Below are 27629 nucleotides of genomic sequence, written 5' to 3' on the forward strand. Positions count from 1 at the left end.
GGGTAGAGTTAATACTTATGAAATAGGTTCATAAAATATAAGTTAAGTGTAATTCCTATATTTCAAATGTATGTTAAATTCTTAATCAGTGCCTTTTTTCTCAAAGCAGGAAGGTGGCAAGGTCAGAATACATTTATTTTATCTGGCTGTTAGAAACTATCTAGCCAGGATATAGTGATCGCCTGGTAGAAACTATGTTTGACCATTAAGGGGCACTTTAAATTTTGTGTAAACAGATTTCTTTAGACTTAGTGTCATTGTTCAGACATCTGGGTAGTAGAAATTCACAGTTTTGTATTTTTTTTTTCCCAGAAAAAAATACTTGAAAAACAAATAGTTTAGAGTGTTGGGATATGATTGCTTGATATTCAGTAAACTTTTAGCAACAAATGTGATAATGACATACCCTGAGATCTCTCTGTAAACCAAAACAAAACAAAACAAATTGGAGTATTAGTCCTCATTTATTTATACAGCTTTAAACGATTCTTCAGTTTCTACCCTCTCTGACTTGCAAATTGTCTTTGCCAAATGTGAATATTGAGAAAGTAAAAAAATTTATTTAAGGCATGTGTCATCTTTGCTATGAATTAAGAGATGCTGTTATTATGTACTGGCGAACACCATCTTGGAAAGCTACAGTGGAGAGAGAGAAGAACTTCCCAGATCTCTATAAAGTGGATTGAAACACTGATTTTGAAGGCGTATAACAATATATAGGAGTACTGGTTTTAACATTATGAACATTCCTCATTTTAAAAATCTATTTAATAATGACCTGTTTAGGCTATTGTGAGAATATACACACACCTAGCTCCTATTATATACACATGAAATGTTTCCTTTTCTTTACTCCTGTCCTTGTGATTTGCAATAGTTGTCCCAACTTCCCTTATAATTTAGTAAGTTACTAGTCCTCCTCATATGTCTTTATTCATAATAGATAGCTTTTATTTATTTTTTCATCATTTGAATTCACTTTCGAAAATGGCTATTTGCTGAAGGATAATCTTATTTTCCATTTAAGGTCACAGAAAGGAGCAAAATAATAATACACCTGTTCTAAATGTAGAGTCAGGCATTAGACATATGGAAATTTCACTTCCTTGGGACAAATCTTGAGGAAAATGCCAGCACTCATTAATAATAAACACTGCAAAGAAAAAGCAGGATTCTATTTTTATACATTTATTTGTTTATTTAACAAATATGAGTTGAGAGACTTCAGGACACCAAAGACAAAGTAACTATGTCTTATGAAGGACTGCCTTGTAATCTTCTACAGTGGTAAGTCTAAAATATTTTGGCTTCATTATCTATTTACAGCTATTACAAAATATGGAGAACGCCAATAAAACTTTGTTATGTTGGTTATATCTATAGCCACTTACCATTTTTAAAACTAAAACCTAAAAAAATATATATTTGATTCATTAAAATAACAAAAATTATCAAATCCATATAAATAACATAATTAAATATATTGAAAATATATTAAATATATTTTGAAAAAACAATGGAAAGTGGTATGCCACTTCTTTATATTTTTGCAAAAAAAAAAAAAAAAGACATCTGGATTTTATGTCTGCTTCTACACTCAGTGATATTATGATATGATGTTGGTGGGAAAACCTGAAGAAAACCCAGCCTCACACATATATAAAATTAGAATAAGGAGAAATATTTTAAAATATATTCTGGTAATTGTGGATTTTTTTAAAGATTTTATTTATTTATTTGACAGAGAGATCACAAGTAGGTAGAGAGGCAGGCAGAGAGAGAGAGAGAGAGAGGAGGAACAGTCTTCCTGCTGATCAGAGAGCCCGATGTGGAACTCCATCCCAGGACCCTGAGATCATGACCTGAGCCTAAGGCAAAGGCTTAATCCACTGAGCCACTCAGGCGCCCAGTAATTCTGGATCTTAATTTTTTTTATAAAGCCAAACTTGATGCCACTTGCAAAATATGGGTTCCCTTGGACTTGTTGATCTTTCATATTTTGAAATATGTCTAATATCAAAAAGTCATATTCATTCAGAAATGTTTAAGGTATTGAGGATCTCTTGAGCTTACAGTGATTGTATTAAATTTTTCAAAATTCAAAATTCAAATCTCAAATTTTCAAAATTCAAAATAATTTTTGCTTAAAAACTCAAATTTTATCATGGGCAAAACATTATCTTCAGGTTTTTTTTTTCTTTTTTAAGATTTACTTATTTATTTGAGAGAGAGTGGAAGGATCACTACCCAGTGATATTGAGGGAGAGAATCTCAAGTAGATTCTCCCCTGAGCATGAGACTCAATGTGGGGCCCTGTTGCAGAATCTTGAGATCATGACCTGAGCTTAAACCAAGAATCAGATGTTTAACCAACTCTGCTGAGCCACCCAGTGCCCCATCAGTTATTTTCTTTTAAGTGACATTCTCCATAGATCCTATAGATCCCAATATCAAGAAAATTTCTGCCAAATGCCTAAGTCTGAATAACCAGAGTTTATGTCTCAGCTGTGTATTCAGGTAGAAATGGATTCCATAAAAAGCATGGTTATTTCAGTTCTCAGTGCAAACAATGGCACAACTGCTCTTCTTCTAGATAACCATCATACTTAAGAGTGCAGCAAAAGTATTACGTATGTATGTTCCATTCTGGCTTCTCTAGGTTACCAGAACAGAACTTTGGTCTCTGATATCCTCTCAATCATATTCTGTTCTATGGCCCAGCACTATTCACTCCACTCTGAGTGGGTATCTTAGAAGAAATCATTGTGCAAAAACAAAGGACTTTTTAGAAGACCAAAAAATACAAAAGAATCACAGTCAACAAACTAATAAATGTACATAGACTTCCACTTCTGGGAAAGTGGAGTAGATACACATTTCCTTATTCCTCTCTCTCAGTACAACCAAAATCTCTGTATATTGTACATAAAGCAGAATAATACAAATGGTGAAGATAAGGCAGACTTGCGAGAGAACCTGGGACCTCTTGATGTGGTAAGGAGTCCCTTGTGCTTTCTTTTTGCCTCATATATCCAAGATCTAGAGCTGAAGAAGCCTGGAAATAGTAGGAAGTTTAGAAAAAGACAAAAACAAACTAAAGAGCAACAGAAATTTGCTCTCTTTAGCCAAAAGAAATAGGGAAGAAAGTTTTTAGGCAATAACCACTATACTCCATTCAAACAATAAAAATACCAAAAAAAAAAGAAAGAAAGAAAGAAAGAAAGAAAGAAAGAAAAGAAAACAGGAAATGAAATGAAAGGAAAGGAAAGAAAAGAAAAAAAAAAGGAAAGGTGGTAGAATCCCCACTCATACTAGTAAATGTTAGCTGGGGTGACTAGAACTTCATCCTTATCAGACTAACAACGTGTCCCAATCCTGGGGATGAGGCCTTCCAATCTGCAGTGTTAATGGAGGTCCTGTAGGGGGCAGTAATGAGGCATTCCTACCTCTCAGAGCCAGAAAGTATAGAGGCTTGTAGAGAACAAGTCGGGTGGGGAAACTGGACTTCTATCCCCACCTTGCATTTATGAGGCAATATTTTGTTTCCCCTTCCCTTGCTGGACTTGAGTTAGAGAAAGCCAGTTAAAACAGAGTTTTAATAAGATCCAGAGTCTCAGAACATAATACCCCAAATGTTTAGGATTCAGACAAAAATTATCACACCAAATAAATCTCATGCTCAAGTGAAAAAGGCCATCCGTGGACAGTAAAACTGAGATGACAGAGAGGCTCATCATATAATGATAAATGAGTCATTCTCCCAAAAAGATATGGCAATCCTAAATATGTATGCACCAAACAAAGGAGCTCCAAAATATATGGAGCAAAAGCTGATAAAACTGAAAGGAAAATAGACAAATCTACAATTACAGTTGGAGAATTTAATACCTCTTTCTCAACAATTTATAAGACTTGACAGAATATCGACAAGAATTTGGAAGAACTCACAACACCATCAACCAAAAGGATCTGATTGACATTTATGGAACACTTCACCCAATCACAAAAGGATAAACATTCATTTTGAGAGCCCACAAAACATAGACTAAGATAGACCATATCCTAGACCAAAAAGAAACCTTAACAAATTTAAAAGAAGTGAAATCATACAGGTTGTATTCTCTTACCAAACTAGAAGTCAATAACATAAAGTTAACAGGAAAATATCATTTAAAAAAAAAAGGGTAGAAAGAAAACCACAGTCTAACATCCTTCATACAAGGTTATTTCACTATATGAGTGTCTTCTATCTTGACTATTACATGGAAAATATCTTGACTGTAATATTATAGTATAGTTTTTCAGGGTGATACCATTGTGGGGAATTGAATAAAGGGCACATCAAATTTCTCCTTATAATTTTTTATAATTGTATGTGAATCTACAATTATCTGAAAATTTCAACTTTAATTTAGAAATAACAAAACCAAGAAACCAAGAAACATTTTTAGACCAATATTTGAAATCAATTTTAAATAGATGGGTGTGATAAAAGACCCTAATATTGAGTCCTTTTGGTCAAGAAATTGATGATACTTTTGTGTGCTGGCATTTATTCATAAATCAAGAGATCCAATTTGTAACACCATCCAAGATAATATTACAGTTATTGATATGTGGGAAAGCAGGCTTAGGACAAACATAATATAGATTTTATTCTAAGTGTCACATTCCACAAATAGCTATTATCACTTTTTCTCTTGCCAGTTTGAGATAAATAGAATTATTGCCCAGAGAATAAAGTAATTGCCCAATAACTGGTATACAATTCATCTGAATCTATAGATTGTTTACAGAGAATTCCCTTAAATATACATCATGGTTCTAGTAGAACAAGAAATACCTGCATCTCTAATTTTGTGAGTACCTCTAAAGCATCTTTATTAAGCTTACAAACCATCCTTCTTAGATAGCCTTACCTTGTTTTGATTTATACAAACAGCATTAATATTTAGTTCTATTTTATAGTCATATATTATGGGGGAATAAGTTTCCATATAAATTTGTAATAGCTACTGTTTATGTTATAGTGACGTAAGACCAGAAACATTTTAACAAGGCAATGGCCAAGTAGATGACTAGCCTAGCTCACTGGTTAAGAAAGAGCCTTCCTCCTATTTTTAAGTCCTGCAGTTGTCAAATTTCTGGTTTGAAGAAAAACGTAAAAGGTTATATGTCATTAGCCTTGGGAATCTGAGATACATTGTCTAATTAATCTATGAAAAATCTATTTTTCTTTTAAAGAGATTTGTAAGCAGTAGGATAAATAGAAAAGTTGATCATTAGACTAAAGTATTTGGGAAACATATTACATCCTAGAATAAGAAATCTGAGAAGTTCTACAGTATAGAAAGCTGTTTTGATTTGTTCAACTAGAAAAATTTGTTTAACTAGAAAAATTTCTGACTAATTTGACCATAGATCCCATGATTACCATCACCTTATATATTTTGTTTCTCCAAATAGTCTTTTAAACTCTTTTGATTTATACATTCCAAACACTTACTTGGGAAAATCTGTCCTAAAATTAAAATGTTACATGCTCAAATAACAAGGATTAACTCTAGTATCTATCTTTTTAGAGTCAATCAATTTCATGCCAGAGACCATGAATAATTATCCTTTTCTTCTTTACTGTTAAGTTTAAGAGGATCAATGTGATTATTTATTCTCAAGCTATTCCAAGAAACAAAAAAGGAAGGAAAACTTCCAAGTTCATTCTATGAGGCCAACGTTACCCTGACATCAAAACCAGATAAAGACTCCACTCTTAAAAAAGAGAACTACAGGTCAATATCCCTGATGAATACAGATGCAAAAATTCTAAGTAAAATACTAGCAACCTGAATCCAACAATGCATTAAAAAATCAACCATGATTAAGTGGGATCCATTCCTGGGTTTTGCAAATCAATAACATGATCACATTAATAATAAAAAAAAAAGAATAAAAATCACATAATCATTTCAATAGATTCAGAAAAAACATATGACAAAGTTCAACATCCATTCATGATAAAAACCCTCAACAAGGTAGGTTTGGAGGGAATATACCTCAACATAATAAAGGCCATAAGAAAAATCAACAGCTATGATCATCCTCAATGGGAAAACAAACAAACACAACAGAGTTTTCTGCTAAGGTCAGGAACAAGACAGGTATGTCCACTCTCCCCAGTGTTATTTAACATAGTACTGGAAGTCCTAACCACATCAATCAGACAACAAAAAGAAATAAAAGGCATCCAATCAACAAGGAAGAAATGAAACTTTCACTATTTGCAGATGACATGATTCTCTATACAGAAAACTGGAAAAGGCTCCACTAAAAAACTGTTAAAGCTGATACAGAAATTCAGTAAGGCCAAGGATATAAAATTAATGTACAGAAATCTGTTGCATTTCTACATAAAAATAAAGGAACAGCAGAAAGAGAAATTAAGGAATCAATCCCATTTACAACTGCACCAAAACCCATCAGATACCTAGAATAAACCTAATCAAAGAGGTGAAAGACCTACTCTGCAAACTATAACCCTGATGAAAGAAACTCAAGATGACACAAAAAAATGGAAAGAATATGTTCACAGGTTGGAAGAACAAAAACTGTTAAGAAGTCTATACATCCAAAGCAATCTGGACATTTAATGTAATCCTTATCAAGATACGCCCAACATTTTTCACAGAGCTAGAACAATGATCCTAAAATGTGTATAGACCCACAAAAGGCCCTGAATAGCTAAAGCAACCTTGAAAAAGAAGAGCAAAGCTAGAGAAATCACAAGTCCAGACTTCAAATTACATGACAAAACTATAGTAATCAAGACAGTATGGTACTGGCACAAAAATAGACACATACATCAATGGAACAGAATAGACAACCCAGAAATTAACCCACAACCACATGGTCAATTAATCTTTGACAAAGCAAGAAAGCATATCCAATAGGAAAAATAGAGTCTCTTCAATGAAGAGTGCTGGGAATGAAGGTGCTGGGAAAACTGGATAGTAACATGCAGAAGAATGAAACTGGACCACTTTCTTAAACCACACACAAAAATAGATTGAAAATAGATGAAAGAGGGGTGCCTGGGTGGCTCAGTTGGTTAAGTGACTGCCTTCAGCTCAGGTCATGATCCTGGAGTACCAGGATCAAGTCCCACATTGGGCTCCTTGCTCAGTGGGGAGTCTGCTTCTCCCTCTGACCTTCTACTTCTCATGCTCTCAGTCTCTCTCTCAAATAAATAAAAATCTTAAAAAAAGAAAATGGATGGAAGACCTAAATGTGAGACAGGAAACCATTAAAATCCTAGAGAATACAGGAAATAACTTCTCTGATATTGGCTATAGCAGCTTCTTACTAGATGTCTCCAAGGGAAGGGGGAAAAAACCCCACAAAAATATACTATTGGGACTTCATCAAAATTAAAGGCTTCATGGCCACAATCATCAAACCGGAGAGAGCCAAGGTGCCCTTCAACAGACAAATGGATAAAGAAGATATGGCCCATATATACAATGGTATATTGTGCTTCCATCAGACAGGATGAATACCCAAATTTGTATCAATATGGATGGGACTGGAGGAGATTATGCTGAGTGAAATAAGCCAAGCAGAGAGAGTCAATTATCATATGGTTTCACTTATTTATGGACCATAAGGAATAGCATGGAAGACATTAGGAGAAGGAAAAGAAAAGTAAATTGGGGGAGATCAGAGCGGGAGACAAAGCATGAGAGACTGTGGACTCTGAGAAACAAACTGAGGTTTTGGGAGGGGAGGAGGTGGGGAGTTGGGAGGCCCTGATGGTGGGTACTAAGGAGGGCATGTGTTGCATGGAGCACTAGGTGTGGTGCATAAACAATGAGTCTTGGAACACTGGGAAAATAAAATTAAATTTAAAAAAATAAAAGGCTTCTTCACAGTGAAGGAAATAACAACACTAAAAGGAAAACTATGGAATGGGAAAAGATATTTGTCAATAAACTGTCTGATAAAGGGTTAGTACCCAAAATATATAAAGAAATTACAAAACTCAACACCCCCCAAAAATGAAAATCCAGTTAAAAATGGGCAGAAGACATGAATAGATATTTTTCCAAAGAAGACATACAGATGGCCACCAGACACATGAAAATGTGCCCAACATTACTGATCATTAAGGAAATACAAATCAAAACTACAGTGAAATACCATCTCATGCCTGTCAGAATGGCCAAAATCAACAACACAAGAAAAAAACAGGTTTTGGTGAGGATGCAGGGAAAGAGGAACCCTCTTGTATTGTTGGGAATGCAAACTGGTATAGTCATTGTGGAACACAATGGAGGTTCCACAAAAATTTAAACGTAGAACTACCCAATGATCCAGCAATACTTGATATTTACCCAAAGTATACAAAAAAACTCATTCAAAGGGATACATGCACCCCAATATTTATAATAGCAGCATTATATACAATAGGCAAACTATGGAAACAAACCAAATGTCCATCAACTAATGAATGAATAAAGAAGATATGGCACACACACACACACACACACACACACACAGAGGAATATTGTTCAGTCATAAAAGAAAATGGAATTTTGCCATTTGCAAAGATAGGGATGAAGTTAGTGATTATTATGCTAAGCAAAATAATCCATCAGAGAAAGACAAATACTATATAATTTCATTCATATGTGGAATTTAAGAAACAAAACAAATGAACATGGGATGAAGAAAGAGAGAGAGAAAGGTAAACCAAGTCTTAACTACAGAGAACAAACTGATGATTACCAGAGGGGAGTTGGATGGGAGGAATGGGTAAAACAGGTGATAAGGATTAGGGGGTGCACTTACAATGACCACCAGGTGTTGTAAGGAAGTGCTGAATCACTAACTTGTACACCTGAAATTAATATTATGCTTTGACTAACTGGAATTTAAATAAAAACTTTTTAAAAAGAAGGGGAGAATATCCCAAAGTGATTATTTAGTTCATTGGTTATAGATTTCAGTGGAAATTTATAATAGAGCTTTAGCTAGATCCAGGGGCAAACATGTGAAGTAGAAGACTGTTTACAATGCCAAGTATGTGTGAGATAAAAACTATCAAGGTCTTTTTAAAAATTCATTAAAGTTGCTGCTTATACAACTCTAGGGATGCCATCCAATTTTTATTATATTGTGCTCCAGAGAAGGAAATTATAAAATAATGATCTAAATGGAACTCCCTAGGGTTGTACATTTTTATTATGCTATAAATCTATCCTCCCTTAAAACTAAAACTTAAAAAAACTAATAGCTAACAGTTGTTGAGAGGTTACTAAATGTTAGGTACTTTAGCAAACATTTTTTTTTACCTTTTATCAACGTTATCCTAAGTGGTAAGTTTTATTTATTATCCCCAATTTTATGGATTTAAAAAAAGTATGTCAGAAAGGCAAGGTCATCTGCTTATAGCAACATCAATCATAAGTGGCAGAGCTAGAATCCAAAATCAAACTGAATTTTGACCTCCTGATCTCAATTGGAAATGTTTAGAAATTTGACAAGTATACTACCATCCTTGCAGAGAGATCCCTAGAACTCAAGACATGAGACCCTGGGTAGGCTATTTACATTCACATAGCACAACTGTTTCATCTACAAAATGGAGGTAATATTTCTGTACTATCTATCTCCAAGTGTTCATTTGAGTTTCAAGTAAGAATCGTTTGTTAAATATGGAAAGCCTCTGTTATACTGCGATGAAGAAAATTATTTTATTTTATTTTTTTAAGATTTTATTTATTTGACAGATCACAGGTAGACAAGAGACAGGCAGAAGGCAGGGTGCAGGGGTGGGGGCGGGAGGGGGAGCGGGATCCCTGCTGAGCAGAAAGTCCCATGCGGGACTGAATCCCAGGACCCTGAGATCATGACCTGAGCCGAAGCAGAGGCTTAACCCACTGAGCCACCCAGATGCCCATGACGAAAATAATTTTAAAGATTTATTCATAATATTTGAAATCTATTATCTTTTTATCAATAATTTTGACCCAAACTCTATTTATTTTTATTTTTCATCCTCCAGTAAATTCAGAATCTTTTGATAGTTGCCTCACAGTAATTGAGTTATCAATAGAAGCTTTGAACATTAATGAACTTGGAATTATCATCTGAGTGTTTAAATAAGTAGAAGAGAATATACTGATAAAAAGGATTAGTTTTATGGGCAGAGATACTTGAAATATGATCATTAATAAGGATAAGAAGCCAAAAGCAACTACTCTCTAAGTATGCCTTCCAAGATTCTACAGGTCATTAGTTCCATAATATTGCTGAGTTAATCTATTTATTTCTGTTTCCCTTTATTAGTGCTCACTTTAAAATATTGTAAAAAGAAATCCCAAATAATGCAGCTTAAAAAAGACAGGGTTTGTTGTGTTTTGTTTTTTTATTTTTGTTTTTGTTTTTTTGTTTTTTGTTATCATGAAACTTCAACAGAAGTAGATAATCCAGGATTGGTAGTGCAGTTCTACCATCTTCGACTCCCAACATCTAGACATTCTAAATCTTCATTTCAGGGGTGGCTCAGTTTTTAAACGTCTGCCTTTGCCTCAGGTCATAATCCCAGGGTCCTGGGATCAAGCTGCTTTGGGCCACTTCTGGCCCCCTGCTCAGCAGGAAGCCTGCTTCTCCCTGTCCCACTCCCCCTGCTTATGTTCCCCCCTCTCGCTGTGTCTCTGTCAAATAAATAAATGAAATCTTTAAAAATAAATAAATAAATCTTCATTTTAATATCTTCATCTTAATCAGCAAGAAGAGCACAAAGTAGGAAGAGGAATGTGTGTCAATTTCCCTTTAAATGTGTGTCCATTTCCCTTCTAACATAAGCTGGAAGTGTCTCTCGTCAATTCTGTTTTATCTCTCTGGTCAAATAGACATGGCCACACTTAGCTCTCAAGGGCAACTGAAAAATGTCATCTCCAGCTAGTGCCATGTGCCCCACTACATTTAGGATATTTATTATTAGGAAAAGGAAGAGAACTAGTACTGGTGAAGAAAATATCAGTTTCTTTACGATCCTTTTCCCTAGTGCTTGTTGAAATAATTTCCTTAGTGTTTTTTGTTAAATTAGAACATCAAGTATGTTCTGTCTACTATGTTTCATATAAGACAACAGTAAACCTGTAGTGGTAAGTGAAGTACCAAAATATTCTTTTGTTCCAGAACTTTCAAGTTACTAAATTGGAGAATTTATTATATAACTTAGGTTATTAGAGTAAGGTGCTAGAATGCACAGACCAAATATTTGTGTCCCCTCCAAATTCATGTGTTGAAATCTTCTCCCTCCAGGTGAAGTGTTAGAAGGTGGGCCTTTGGGATTTAATGAGGATTAGATGAGGTGATGAGAATGGAGCCCTCATGTGTAGGACTAGTCTCCTTCTAAGAGTCACAGCAGAGCTTGCTTCCCTCTCTACTCTCTGCCACGTGTGGATACAACCAGAACTGTAGTTTGCAGACTGTAGGAGGACTTCACCAGAACTTGACCATGCTGGCACCCTCACCTTACAACCTCCAGAACCATAAAAAATAAATTTCTCTTGCTTATAAGTCACATGGTTGATGATACTTTGTTACAGTTGCCCACATGGACTAAGACATTAGAGCCATAACAAACAAAGCCCGAAATCTTAGTGGTCTAACAAATAAAAATTGATTGATTGATTGCTCAAGCCACGCCCAGTTTGGATAATAATAGTTGGTGAGTGGCCTGTCATGTGGCTATTTTAGTGATTCTACCTACTCTCCCTCAGTTCTCTGGTGGATCTTCTGCATGTTCTTAGAAGACAAGAGAAGGGAGTGTTTGGAGGATCCTAAGGGAACAATATATGGGTCAAGCCTACGAGTGGTTTACCTACCTTCTGCCCATATTTCATTAGACCCAGTTCATTCACAGGGCCACACCTAAATAGGAGGTTGATCGTACATCCAGAGTTCAAAGAAATAGGTTTTTTGAACACAATGAATGGATATGGGTTGTTTCTTTCTCTTTGAGCCTTTTCAATTTTTTCTTCTGTAGGATTTAATAATTGCTGGAGGTTTTAGTTTTGGACTCACATTGAAGCCTCAATTCCTAATTTATCTGTTCTCACTTGCCATTGCTTTCTTCTTCCCACAGACCTTTATACAGTATTTTCCCACTTTATCTCATTTTCCACCAAGTAGAAGAAGGCCATGAAATTCTGTTCTCCCTAGCCATTAAAAAAGTATTCTTCTTTCTCAATACCGTCTCTCAAAATGCATCCCATTACCTACAGATGAATAATTATTTCTATTTGTGTGTTTTTTTTTCTTTTTTTTTTAATTTATGTGTTTTTTTTCATTGAAGGATCACCCCTCTCTTCTTTCCTAACATCTACTGTTTTCTCTCCCAGGTGGAACAACACCATAACTATTTTTCATACAAGCTCCTTGACCCTTTCTCTATATAAAGTTATTTATTGCATCAGGAGAATATTGAGAGAATGGCCTATTCAATAACATAAAAGCCAGATTCAGAGCCATGATCCATCTCACACTATCATAAACCCAGGAACATTAGAGGTACATTCTAAGAATTTTAGCTTAACTGACTTTATTTTTTTTTAGCTTAACTTATTTTAAAGTTATGCGAGCAACTGTAGTTACATGTTTGAAAAAGGGAAAGAAATATAATGTATTTATTTATTCAATAGATAAAGTAGATAAAGCATCAACTTTGTGTAGTACCCTAGGAATGAATCTTGAATATGATGCAGATCCTTCTCTCTTGGATCTTACAGTCTGATTAAAAATTGGACCATGAATACATAAATTTAATCCAAAAACAATTATTAAGAAGAAGGAAGTATAATTGTTATTAAATAGTAGAATCTAACCAAGTGTTTATTGTTAGAGATACTCTATTTGGGAATCTGATATTTTCAAGGATGAGTTGGAGTAAGTCAGATAAAGTACAAAAAATAAAATGGGAGAAATTACAAATTCTTTCCAATATCTTAACAAAATAGTCTTATAAGTTCTCAGAGACTCCTTATAATTAATAACAACTGCTGGTGTCAATATAGCCCCACTTTTTACTCCTAAAACTTTTCAGATTCATTATCTTAGTTGCTCCTCTCAAAAGGTTTATACCCCCTTTATTATTACACTTATTTTGGAAATGAGGGAACTGAAATTCAGAATAACTTGACCAGGTCACACAGATAATAAGTAGCAAAATCAGATCATCAACAGGGGAGATTATGTCCCCAAGTTGTTCAAACAAAGAGACCAAGCTTTACAGGAAATAGAGAGTAGAGGTTAAGAATCAGGTTGCCTGGGTTTAAAGTCTGATACTGTCACTAATAGCCAGATGATTCTTGGTAAGTTTAATCTGTCTTTACTTGAAATCCTCTATTTCCAAAGTGAGGAAAATCACAATACCTACTCTGTGTGGCTATTACATGGGTTAATATTTATAAATTACTTACTTAGAAGAGTCTCTGTAATGGGAAATTTTTGCTAAATAATAAAGTTACTGACTTGCATGCTTATTTTCTAGCTCCATGTACAAACCAAATTCTAAGCAATGGGGTAGACTAGTGTTTTAGATCTCCAGTGGACAAAAATTATTCCAGGGAGTATTAACCCTAAACTGAGTTGACATCCAAAGTGTAACAACATGATAATACTTTCTACTAAAAATGACTTTTAAAGTCAGACTTTGAGATGGAATTAAACCCTTCTACAAACTTCTGAAATTCACTAAGGGAATTCAGTTTGACAGAAACAAACATGGGGCTTAAGGAGGTAAACATCTGGCCTTCTGTAATGGTGGTACTCCCAGAGAAGGCCAGTCTTCAGTGTTTTACGACAGGAATCTGATTGATTCAGCTAACTGTATACCATCTGAAGTCCTGTGATCAGAGGCTTATAAAGTACTCATCCAAAGAAAAAGGGAGAGTGGGAACCTCCATGATAGGACATTCTCAATCTTGAAAGAGAATATTATGAAAAACTGGGCTGGATCAGATGTCTCAGCTTTTTCACTGAAAAGAATTAAAGGAAACAAGGATACTGTTGGAACTAGGAAAATGTGTTATGATGTCAGTGATTTTATATTTTAGTACAACTAATAGCTCCATATCAACTAAGAGTTACAGCATGACTAAGAGCAGAGCATTGAAATCTAATAGATAATTAGCCCAAATCCTGACTCTGCCATTTACCAGCTGATTGGCTTTGGATAAACCATACTTTTTTCCATCTTAGTTTTCCCACATGAAAGTGGACTTGATGGTTATCTTCTTTACAGAGTTACTATAAGATTAGGTTCCATAAGAACATTAGGAAAACAGCCTCGTGCCTACCACACAGAAATCAAAAGTGCTGTAACATCAAAAATCTTTGTTGCCAAGAGGTAACTAAGTAAAAACAAAGGTGAGTAAAATATATGAATCATGTTTCTATTATAGTTAAATTGTGGAGAGGAAGCTTTGTGATATGCAAGCACAAGCCTCTAGTTGAAATTGGTGGTTGAAAATGCAAACATACTTGTGAAAGATTCAATCATATTTTCAAGTGATTTTAATCAAAGGTATATTAACAATAATTACCTTGGTACAACACAGAGAATATGGTCAGAAGTACTGTAATAGTGTTGTACTGTGACAGATGTTAGCCACGCTTGTGGTGAGCATAGCATGACATAGACTTGAGGAATTGCTATGTTGACCACCTGAAACTGATGTAACATTGTATGTCACCTATACTTCAACTAAAGAAAACTTACCTTTAATTTAACATAAGTAGAATCTTTATTAATTTTGCTTCCCTACAACTGACTTTATTTGATGCTCTCATACATTCATGACAATAATTCCTACACACAAATTTATAGATATGAGTGATGAGAAAGAAAGAATGAGATAAGGGAAAGAACACAGAATTTAGAATGAGAACATTGAAGAGATACTTTTGGCATTCACTACTCAAAAAGCATGTGATCTTCAATGTCACCTAGATGCCACAAACTTTTCATTTGCACTGGAAGCATGGTGGTACCTATTCTACCTCCCCTACGTGAGGAACATCCAGTCACATGTTGGAGTTGAATCATGTCTGCTGTGATAGCTGAAGTATCTTTTCTCTACTCTTTACTCAAAGACATCAAGTTGATACCTTGAAATTAACAATCATGGGAATATTTACACCATGAAAATTGACAGATGTTACAAAACAACATATTCTGCCCCTGCCCCATATTTCCCTTCTAAGATCTGGTTATTGGGCTCAGTGGGTTAAACCTCTGTATTCAGCTCAGATCATGATCCCAAGGGTCCTGGAATCAAGCCCCGCATCAGGCTCTCTGATCAGCAGGGAGCCTGCTTCCTCCTCTCTCTCTGCCTGCCTCTCTGCCTACTTGTGATCGCTGTCATTTAAATAAATAAAATCTTTAAGATCTGGTTATTAATCTTTTGCTAACATACTACTGGGAATGTCCCATTAGAAAATGTGCCTGAAAATGTTTTTGCGAACTATAAAATATAATGCAAACATGTTAAAATATTCATTATAGAAAGTCATAGATATATAGATAATCTGTGACTTGCATATGAAAACGATCTTGCCTAATTAAAAATCAAGACATACATAAGATAGTAGGAAACATTTAAATCATTTAACTTGTATTTCACAGAATTGTTCTATTGAGTCACGCCAATGAAAGAATGTTATATAGAACCTTTGCAGGGTGACTAACCATCTCTGTTTGACTAGGATTATGGGGTTTCCCAGGACAAGGATTAGCTATCTAATTCACAAGGCCCAATGCAAAATGAAAATATGGAACACCTTGTTCAAAAAATATTAAGAATTTCTAGATAGCAACAGCAGAACATTAAGCCAAGTACGGGCAGTTCTGGGTGGGGAACACTCAGTTGCATGCTTGTGAAACCTGTCCTATCTATGACACAGTATTTTCAGTGCTAAAACCAGAACATTGTGGGGTAAACAAGGACCAGGATGGTTGGTTACCATACCTTTGCTTTGAAAAGAGTTGGCCCTAGCATTAGTATGCCATCATTTTTTAGCATACCCAGTGAAATATACCAAGTGTGCCAATTAGTATCAATTCAGTCATAAGTGAAGAACAGGAAAGTAATACAGCTTGAATAACACTTTGTCTATAAAAATCTTTGCTTGTTTCAGTCTGTACAATTCGGTGAACTAAATGACTCTGCTGTGGGGTTCAATATTCCTGTGTGTCTTGCCAAACACACAAATCTAATCTTAGAATATAGAAACCAATTATAAAATTTTCCTTAAATATAAGTTTCAGACAAATTTTAGAAGAAACGGACAATTATCTTTGATGTGTAAAACCATTTTATTGATGCGTCTATAAACTCGAGATAAGATCTAAGAAATGCTGAAAAAATAATGAGATGATGTAAATTATATATGTGTTGTGTATTTATAACATGTATGTAAAGAAAATGATCACATACGTGCATGCACATATACAACACCCACACACTGAGTTACTAACAGGTGAAATTAGTCTGATATTGAAAACAACAAACAATTTAAAGTGATGACACATGAAATAATTCTGTTTCTCTCTTTTATTGAGTTTAGGGAGATGACTATGACTACTTACCCATAGTCTTTGTATAAACAATGAAAATAATTAAAGCAGTGATTCTCAAACTTTAGAGTGCATTAGAATTGCCTGAAGACTTGTTGATGCAAATGGTAAATCCCACTGATTTCATTGCAGTAGTTCTCTGGAGGGCAAGAGTATTTGCATTTCTGACAAATTTATAGGTTAATGCTGCTGGCTCTGGGACCATATTTTTGAGAACCCTGGAATTTGTTGAGCATTTGTGACCTTAACTATCCATCTAATAATTATATGGTAAGAAGACATCATCCCCTGCTCCATTTGCTTCATTGCTCCATTCCCTGTTGTTGAAGGAATTTCCTGAGTCAAATTAAAAGTATTTTCTAATAAACATAAATGCTAATTAATTACATTTATGGCTATAGAACTAGTACTTTATTTGAGAAATCTTGAAATTGGATTGAAAGTTAATGCTTCCATTATACCTAGGGACCTGCTTACAGCCAAGATCTTTTTTTTTTTTTTTTGGATGGGCAATATTGTATTTCTGCTGCAAGTAGTTTAAAGTATAAGCCTTTGTTAAAGTACCCAGCCATGAAATACAACCCCTCAAAATCATTGGGTATAACCTTGTGAGGCTATGCACTTCATAGTTCCTGAATTAAGTTGCACATTAGGAGACTAATTAGGGGGAATGTAGCCAGGGGCCAGACAGTCACTTTGCTTCAATCTTCAAAAACGCTAACGTACCTTTGTCTATCTTTTTGCTTTCTTCTCTCCATTTATATCACTGAAACTCTAGTATTAAAAGAGGTTTGAGATGCACTGAAAATAAAATTAAATCAAATAAATATACTCTGTTCTGAAGATTTAACTATGTACTTTTTCACATTTCAAAGTCTACTAGGCATGATGAAGTGCAACATCTATAACCCAACTTCCTAGAAAGGAGCATACAGAATTAAACAAGATGGTGAAAATGCCCATTCAGTGCCTGCCACGTAGTAGTTGCTAATTTTCTTAAACATTATTTTCAAGGGTACACTTTGGAGCAGTTATCAGCTGAAAATATTTTATCTCATTTTTAAAATTTATTTTTTTTTTAAGAGAGAGAGAGAGTGCATAAGCGGGAGGAAGCAGAGGAAGATAAGAGAGATTCTCAAGCAGGTTCCACTCTGAGCAGGGCTCAGTCTCACAACCCTGAGATCATGACCTGAGCTGAAGTCAAGAGTCTAAACCATGAGAGACTGTCATCTCTGAGAAACAAAGTGAGGGTTTTGGAGGGTTTTGGTGGGGTGTATTAATTGAGTCTGGTGGTGGGTATTAAGGAGGGCACGTTATTACATGGAGCACTGGGTGTAGTGCATAAACAATGAATTTTGGAACACTGAAAAAAAATTAAACAAAACAGTAAGAGGCTTAATTGACTGGGCCACCAGGTACTACAACATGAAAATATTTTAAGGCAGAAGTGTGTGGTGTGTGATTTTAAGGGCAGAAGCATTTTTGGGCTTCCAGAATAGAGGAGGAGAAAATTTCAAGTGAAGGGAATAATACATTCAGAGGTAAAGTTTTTAAACTGTGAGCTCAAGTTTGGAGGATGGAAAGCAATTTAACCTAAATCAGTGAATTTCAACCCTGGTTTCACATTAAAATCACTTGGGTATTTTTAAAACTCCAAGTGCCTGAGCCCCAATCTCTACCAATTAAATCTCAATCTCCAAGGGTTGGAGAGAGGCTTCAAAATTAAAAAACAAACAAACAAACAGAAAAACTCTCCAGAGTACTATTGGGGAGGAAATGAAAGAGAAAAGACACGGATTGATGAGCTGAAGTTTTGTGTTGTTAGGATCAGCCAGAAACTGTGGTTATTGACTTCCCATAGGAACGCAGCATGCAGACTTGAAGGCCTAACCCAGAGTACTTTGGGCAACTGTCACTGCCCTTCATGAAGAACTGGGAGCCATTTTGGCATCTGCAACTGCTAACAATAACCATGCTGGCTTACAGGACTTCTCATCCTGGGCAATCCTTGGACAAGAGCTAAGCAGTCACCCATTCAGGATCTTGCTGTTAATACAAGTAAACAGCAAGCTCATAAATTCATTTGCTAGTCCACAGGAAAAAGGGGCTTCCAAGGTGAATCAGCAAGTCAGCACAGATACAATCCAACTGCAGTGTACTTTTGGTTTGAAACTAATCAGAGCTATCTATCTTCGACTCCCTAATTCCGTCCATGACTAGCTTGAATTTAGATGTGCTAAGTAATAGATTATAACTTCTATATAAGAAGTTATGTTGGGGTCCCTGGGTGGCTCAGTGGGTTAAGCCTCCGCTTTCAGCTCAGGTCATGGTCCCAGGTCCCTGCTCAGCAGAGAGTCTGCTTCCCCTTTTCTCTCTCAGCCTCCTCTCTCTGCCTGCTTGTGATCTGTCAAATAAATAAATAAAATCTTAAAAAAAAAAAAAGAAGTTATCTAAGTTGTCTCATCTGTAAATTGGGACAATGATACTATTTATGTCACAAGTAGCCCCAGGAATTAAAATGAGATCACATACATAAGAGATGTTTCAAAAACTTGATGTGTAAACAGTTTTTATTTCAGCCTGGAATTTCCTCTTTGACTTGCTCTTCCAAAAGAGAGTTAAATTCTCAGCAAAAGAACCTACTGATAATAGTGTAATCCTTTCTTATTTTTCCAAGGTGATTTACTGGCCAAAAAATGAATTGTGTGAAGTAAAATAGAGAATCATTTATTCAAATTTTCACAATATTCAAGTCCATGACATTTTCTCTATTTTGTCTCTTAACAAGCAGCAGAGTAGAGCTCTTTGAGGGTTCCTTAAGATTTTATAGAGAGAAATTGAATTAAAAAAAAAGATTTTATGGAGAGAAATGTATCTTTCCTATTCCCAGTCTTTATAGACTGTTATAAGTGAAGGATTTAAACATATTTTATGTTTGGTTTTCTTTTAAATACAAAGATGTAAGACCCTCTGTCTTTGTGGAAAATCAAAGCGAAATATTTGGTCCCTCCTCCTAAGACATTTCCAGTCTATCTGAAGAAACAAGATACGCACAGTTCATTTAGAAGAGTTAATATAATAAGATTATCTATTTAATAATCTTGTTCCTATACAAAGAGGTTGGGTGTTTGTTCAACCTGTATCTTTGAACTATTTCTGAGCATATCACAATAGTCTGACAAACTATATGTGCTTCTTATTCAGATGTCCTTTCTTAACTTTGGAGGCTTTCCCAGGTGCAATATCTGGCAAATTAGCCAAAGAAGTGAGCAAAGAAATACTAAGCCTTACCGAGAACTCTGTTAGGAATGTAATCCCACTTCCTAAAATCACCATAACTTTGGATGAGGGCATGCAGCAGGTAGGGCCATGGAGTTTAGGAAGGGGGGAGGTGTCCAGTGCTAGGATGGGTCCTGATGGTGGGTAGTTGTGGCAAAAGAGACTTTTATGCAGTGAAAGTGCCTCGTATTCTTGGTTAGTGGCTTTCATGATAAGCATCCATTGATCAAATGCAATGAGCTGAGAGAAATAGTAGGTACTACTGAGGAAGCCTCCATTTGTGCCAGATTCTGTACTCGTTGTATCACACTGGCTATCAAAATCATTCCTCATCAGAATCCAGATGGGCATTAATTATTCCCTCTCTTACCAGTGAAGAAACTGAGGCTCAAAAAAAGATAGCTATCTTGACAAAAGCTAGTAACAGAATTTAAAGTCGGGTCCTCAGAGCTCTAAAAATCTTTTCTCTATGGCAGTACCTTCAAACTGGGATAGACACCACTGCAGGTTCACCAAGACTTTCTATAGGATACATGGTACAGAACGTGTTAAAGAAATTTATTTCCAGGTCTTCCTCCCAAGTATATTTTTCTTTTCTTTTCTTATCTTTTTTTTTTTTTTTAGTATTTTATTTATTTATATGACACAAAGAGAGAGAGCACACACAAGCAGGGGGAGAGGGAGGGGAAGAACCGGACTCCCCACCAAGCAGGGAGCCTGATGTGAGACTTGATCCCAAGAACCTGGAATCATGACCTGAGCTGAAGGCAGCCGCTTAATGGACTGAGCCACCCAGGCGCCCCCAAGTATAGTTTTCTAAAATGGATCTTGAATGGGAAAGTTCCTGAAGGTTCTCCTTTTCCTCTGCTCCTTACCTGTTATTTGTCTTCTACTTTTCAGGATTAAAGCCTTCCTCTCATATATCCTAAATCCATTCTCAACAGAACACATTCTCAGAAGAGGTAAAAACTCACAGGTTGCCAAACAAGTAAAGCATTCAAAACATTGGTGCCAGCGTCGCTAAACAGCATGACTTTAATGTGTTAGGTGTTGAATATCTTGAAAGTCATGTGGTTTGTAAATAAATTCATAATTTATATGATTGCTTTAATTAAAGATGCTTGATTATCAGCTAATGAATCACATTATTTTGATGCCAGATCAGTGACTCATTTTTAGCATGTATCTAAAAGAGAGTTCAAATAATTTGTGAGATCACTATAAAAAATCTTTTATTCCTGTGCAGTTACTTTTGAGAGGAAAGTTTTCTCAGGACCCAGATTTAGTTTCTAATATTTAGAAAAAGATTTATGCTAAACTTTATCCTATGTAGCAATGGATTAATAGTGAATAATTTTTAATTAATGATCTTTCGCCAATATATTAAACTTTCAATAAAATTTTACTTTTATATTTAATATTTTGTAAAATGTTTTAATATATTTATATGATTTTGATAAGCTGTTTATGGCTAAAATATTTAATGATAAATTAACCCAGATTAGATTAATGTTTCCATGAGAGTTTTAAAAAATAATTTTAATTTCTATACCTATTTTCATCGCAAAAAAGTTTTGGTGTTTTTTTTAAGATTTATTTATTTGTTTATTTGACAGAGAGAAAAATCACAAGTAGGCAGAGAGGCAGGCAGAGAGAGAGGAGGAAACAGGCTCCCTGCTGAGCAGAGAGCCTGATTGAGAGGCTCAATCCCAGGACTCTGAGACTATGACCTGAGCCGAAGGCAGAGGCTTTAACACACTGAGCCATCCAAGTGCCCCAAAGAAGTTTGTTTTTTTTTTTTTTTTTTAATCATGCATATCTTGTATAATATTTAGGAATGTTTCTGTGGAAAAAGAGAATGTGAGATAAGTCCAAAAAGGAAGCCTCATAAAATTACACATGATAATAGGGTTTGTTCAGGTATTCTTGATATGGGTATAGTGAATGAAGTGGATACATTTTTAAAACGTGATATTAAATTTTTAGTTTTGCATTTGAACTATTTGCAATATATCTGAAGTTATATCCTCTGAAAGTCTTTACAATTTTGATTAAAATAAACTGGATCTACTTAATAGTATGTAAGAACATATATAAAATGTGGTCTTAAAACTTTCCTTTGGTGTTATCAAGGGTAAAAGCTTAAAGACCATTCCTATACAGAAGTTTGTCTTCCATGATATGGGATTCATTGCTACATAGGAAAGGCAGTAACCATTGCATATTCGATAGCCTGAACTCTAGAAGAAAACAAGCTTGTGTCCCAACCTAATTTCTCTTATTTTTAAATCTTGCAAGTTTCTTGTGTAATTTAATTTTTAAATCTTAATTTTTCTTATTTATTTTTAAATCTTACATATGCTACCTGACTTCTCTAAGCCCCCTTTTTCAAACTGATGTGATGGAGGTAATAAGGGTACCTAATTTGTAGGATCACTCTGAAGGGCATATGAAAAATCATGTCAAGCTCTTAGAAAAATCTCTGTGTACAGTAAAAGCCTTATGTATATAACCATAAAAGTTTCATAGACAAGAGGGGAGGGAAGTGCATGTTCTTAAGCTAAGCTCCCAGTAGGAGCAAGGCTTAGCATGGTCTCTGAGAATGAGCACAGAAGTTTCAAAAGGAGAGGAAAAAAATCACAGACTAAGGGTTAGAAATACTGTGAGCCACAATGGTGGTCGAGCACAGTGCATCAAATGTAGAAGTCAAGATCTGCCCCTTTAAAAATGAACAGGTTGACAACAAGATAATCCTAGTTGCATAAAATTAGCTAGACCTCCCCTGCCCCAAAGTGCCTTCACTGTGTGTATCCTACCTTCATAATCATCATCTTCCAGTTTCTGTTTGATATTTCTAAATTCTGAGATTTAATAATGTGCCCTAGGCCAAGGGCATCCCCCAACGAGGTTGCTGCTTAGAATTTAACTTTGGTAAATGGGACTTCTTTGTCTGGTTCTGAATCTGAGTTCTACTTATGTTTTGCCTCCATGGACTCTGAAATGCTACCTTCTTCTTCCTCTTCCCAGGGACTGTGTGAAAGAGAACACAAAATAACCAGAGCTCAGGTCTTGAAATTTAGTTGATCAGAGTTAAAATGGAAATAATTGACAGAGTTGCTGAAAAGATTGGAGGACATACGCCACAAAAAGCATTTACATGATTAATATTCAGAAAGTAATAGCTCACATTATCATTATTCTCCCACGATTAATATTCCTGATACAATGAAAGGAACCATTTAATGGAGCTCTGATTAATTTTGAAGTGAATAATTTGCGAAATCAAACACAATCTGACCTGATGTCCGCTGGGCTGTGATGCGGAAGGTCACAAATTTTCTGTTTTCTCTGGAACCAGAAACCAAAATTAAAAGTAACCATCAGAGCTGGGAAGCGAGGAGTTACATAACAGGCTGGAAAGATCTGCTCTAAGTGCCATTAAAGACTGAGGGGAGACTGACCATGCTGATTAGTATAAAAAGGTCCTATCACTTTGCAGTATCTAAAGGAGATATAATGGGCGGAAGCAACAGGAGGGAACATGATTGGCTCCACTTACTCCATCCGGTTAATCAGTCCACTGTACCTAGATTAATAGCTTTCCATTCCACCAGGATTTATTAAATAAGCAGTGGGCATCCAAAATGTAAGCAATCTCAATAGAATCTCAAGTATAATCACAAACCAAATGAGATAAGCATTGAGGTTTTCAATTATTAATGCAAACTGACTTTTTTCTTTCCAATTTTCTTTTTGCCCACAGGATTTGCTAGTCCACTCACTGGAATAGCAGATGCCTCTCAAAGCAGTATGCACAATGCCCTGCACATCTATATGAACGGAACGATGTCTCAGGTACAGGGATCTGCCAACGATCCTATTTTTCTTCTTCACCATACCTTTGTTGACAGGTTGGTTGACACTTTTTCATAAATTATGTGCTTGTGGGTGTTAAATGTAGTGGGACTTCATTACATGAAAGCTAAGAAATTATGGTAATCTATTGTCTCCGATCAGATTCTCCCAGAAACAGCCCTGAAACTAAGGATTTGGATGCAAATGTTTTATTAAAGAGAAACCAGTAAGAGAATGGGTAAAACACAGTAAGAAGGGGGAAAAGGCCAAATAAGAGTACAGTTTCAGTTGAAGTCCCAGACTCAGCCAGATTTTGGTAGAGTATGAAATTATACTTCAGTTTGTCTTTCCTGAAAACAAGGGAACTGAGTTTTTGTATTACCGTATCAAATAGTCATTGGCTACAGGTTGCCCTGAGGTAGGAGCTGTAAAGCTTCCAGACACTAGTCCATTCCAGACTAACCGTGTGGCTCCCAAGCCTAAGGGCAGTCTTCCGAAGGTGGCAGGGTCCTGTGGCCAGGGGTCAAGCTTGTAGTTTCAGAGAGGTGGGCGCACAGAGTTGGCACAAGGTGTCTAAGGCCACCTCAGCAGGACATAGATCTGCTATATCTCTCTTCAAAACATTTTCTTTCTCTCTGCCAATGTTATTTCTTCTTTTCCAATCTCAGACCCTCAATAGAAGCAGATATGTCTTTGATCTCAACCATCGGCTTGAGCGTTATATGATTAGCTCTCCAGATACGATGCAATATGGCCCAGCCATCTTGTTTAATGTGCCTTAATTCTCCTGGAGCCTTATTAACCCTCTTCCTCTTTGCTACATGTGCAGTGCTTACCTTTAAAGAATTTAAACTTAATCATAGGTGATGATAGCAGAAGAGAAAGTACCTTGAGGAAGGTCAGCTGTCTGTTTCTGGAGTTCTTCAAAAAGACAGGAGGAAGTAAAGCATTGAATCATGATAGATGAATGGAGGGCTCTTTTTTCTTTCTTTTTTGTCTCCTCTTAGGGAGTTTTCTCCACTGTATAAAGGGCACAGATTTATACCTGCCATTAAGATAATACTTTCCTTCTCTGTGGTAAATACAACAAATTCTGTTTTTCCTGTTTTATTTTTTTTTAATGGTTTTATTTATTTATTTGACAGACAAAGGTCACAAGTAGGCAGAGAGGCAGGCAGAGAGAGAGAGAGAGAGAGAGAGGAGGAAGCAGGCTCCCTGCTGAGCAGACAGCCCGATGTGGGGCTCAATCCCAGGACGCTGGGATCATGACCTGAGCCGAAGGCAGAGGCTTAACTTACTGAACCACCCAGGCACCCCTGTTTTTCCTGTTTTAAAGATAAAGAAACTGAAACTGAAAATTAGATGTTTTACTCATATTGTCACCATTTCTTACTCACTCATTTCCCCAAAAGATGGACACAACATCAGATAAAAAAGTAACCAACCATGAGCATGGACTATTATTAGGCACATTGTTGTTGTCTGCAGGACAACTCCAATATTATAGGAATTAAGTAACAGTCCAAGTCACGTTTCATTCAGAAATCAGTTTTTTTTTTCTTTTTAAAGATTTTATTTATTTATTTGACAGATAAGTAGGCAGAGAGGCAGGCAGAGAGACAGGAGGAAGCAGGCTCCCCGCCGAGCAGAGAGCCCGATGCGGGGCTCGATCACAGGACCCTGAGATCATGACCCGATCCGAAAGCAGAGGCTTTAACCCACTGAGCCACCCAGGCGCCCCCAGAAATCAGTTTTTAAGAAAGTGTATAAACACCAAAATTATGATATTAATATGATATCATAATTACCTATATCCATGTGGAAATGAGGGATCAGGAGGCTTGGAAAAAGCATTTTATCACAAAAGATAGATTGAACTCTTTTTATGAAATCATTTTTACATCCTATTGTCCTTGTGAATTCTTGGCATTTTTTGATCTTTAGTGTCCCATAAACCTTAAAGAATTTTAGAATTCCTAGACACTTGATGCTTTAAGCAAGAAATCAGCACACTGTGGCTTATAGGCCAATCTGTCTTCTGACTTATTTGTAAGTCAGGGTTGATTGAAACCACAGTCATTCATTTATAACTTGTCTGCGGCTGCTTTTATGCTATAAGGGCCAAGCTGGGTAGTTGCGACTGAGGCCATGGGGCACAAAGTGGAAAATATTTAGTTTCTGGCCTTTTATAGAAAAAGTTTGCTGACCCCTGCTAAACCACAGAATTCCATATTTATATAACAGATAAGAAAAAAAAAAAGTTGATCTTTAGCTAGCTTGCTTTTATCTGTCTTTATAGAAAATAGTACAATTGAATTCAGTGTGTAGAAGCATGTTTGTTTGGCAGAGATAAAACCATTATGCAGATGTATGGATTTTAAGCCTCTCTGTCACTCTAGAAAATTAAAATGTTCTACTCTCTTAGAATTCCCTGCTAATTCTATCTTACCATTAGGTATCTGTATGGTTATTAAAATAACTGAAAAATAATAAACAAATGACCAAGTAGTTTCTCCCTCAGCCCACAGAGCCAAGCTGAGGAAGATTCTGTGTATGGAGAAAAAGCACAATTAGGAAGGCTAGAGACCATGGATTGCCACATAATACCGTAGCACGTGAACTTTCCTCTCAAGACTCTTCTCAGTCAGATGGTCAGTTCACCACTATTCTGCTCTTCATGCATGTATTTATTAGGTACCCTCTGTGTGCTGAGTATATTTGCCTAAATATTCCACATTCTTTCTTGCCTCGATGCATTGCTTATACCATTCTCCAAACCTGGAACATGCTTGTCCTTTAGTCATCTAATTTTTTTTAAGATTTTATTTATTTATTTGACAGAGAGAGATCACAAGTAGGCAGAGAGGCAGGCAGAGAGAGAGGAGGAAACAGGTTACCGGCTGAGCGGAGAGCCCGATGCGGGGCTCGATTCCAGAACCCTGGGATCATGACCTGAGCTGAAGGTAGAGGCTTTAACCCACTGAGCCACCCAGGCGCCCCTAGTCATCTAATTTTTATGGCAACTTTAAGACTAGTTTCAATTTTCACCTCCTTCATGAAGTCGACCCAGACCATACCTGTCTATAACCATCTTTCCCATCCAGAGTGTGCTGGAGTCAGCCCACAGTAGCTAGCAAGATCTAATATGGACATCTTTCCCCAACTTTTCTTTAGGAACCTCAAGCTATAGTTTAAAATTAGCCATGGTGGGAGTATTTATACCATGAAATTGGCAAATGCTGCACATCAAGGATTTTATTCTGCCAGCTGTTTATTAAAATAATGGCCAGGACACCACTCTTCCATCTATGAACTCATGCCACATTCTCTCTTTACTCTTCATTTAGGACACGTCATTTGCATTGTTCTTGATTTATGTCATTACTCATTTGTGCTTTGTCCCTCTCACTAATCTGTGAACTACCTAATTAGGGCTCATGCTTGGTATTATATTTGTTTTTCTCACAGTATTTTGTCTAGCCTACAATGAATAAATGTCTAATCAATTTCTATCAAATAAACAAATGATTGAAAAAAAACCTTAGCACACTGCATTTGCCACAGCTACAAAAGGAAGGACAGAGAAGCCATTTTAATTGAAGAATTTTTTTTAAGTCTTAAAAAGCAAAATGTAATAAGTATGTAATGCTATGAACATGTCTTAAAATTTTAGCATGTTTCTAGACCATCAGACCTGACTGTACACATTGAGGAAACAATAGTGAGACAGGATTCTTGGTCTGAAAAAGCATAGTCTATTGGGAAATATAAACATGCAAGCCATGGTAGTACATTATGACTCATGCCCAGTCATGGGAGGCATTCTTAGAAAGCTGCATAAAACAAGGATGAT

The 27629-nt window shown here is 35.9% G+C and overlaps 1 protein-coding gene across 1 annotated transcript in view; it reads left to right on the forward strand.

The window, feature by feature from the left end:
- TYR (tyrosinase) overlaps positions 1-27629 on the forward strand; it is a 102263-nt gene that overhangs the window by 15437 nt on the left and 59197 nt on the right. Inside the window, exon 3 of the mRNA XM_059391644.1 lies at positions 23685-23832. Within this exon, the coding sequence (XP_059247627.1) occupies positions 23685-23832 (148 nt within the window). The remainder of the gene's footprint in view (positions 1-23684; positions 23833-27629) is intronic.

Source organism: Mustela nigripes, chromosome 1, assembly GCF_022355385.1.
Source record: "Mustela nigripes isolate SB6536 chromosome 1, MUSNIG.SB6536, whole genome shotgun sequence".
In the NCBI taxonomy this organism is placed as follows: Eukaryota; Metazoa; Chordata; class Mammalia; order Carnivora; family Mustelidae; genus Mustela; species Mustela nigripes.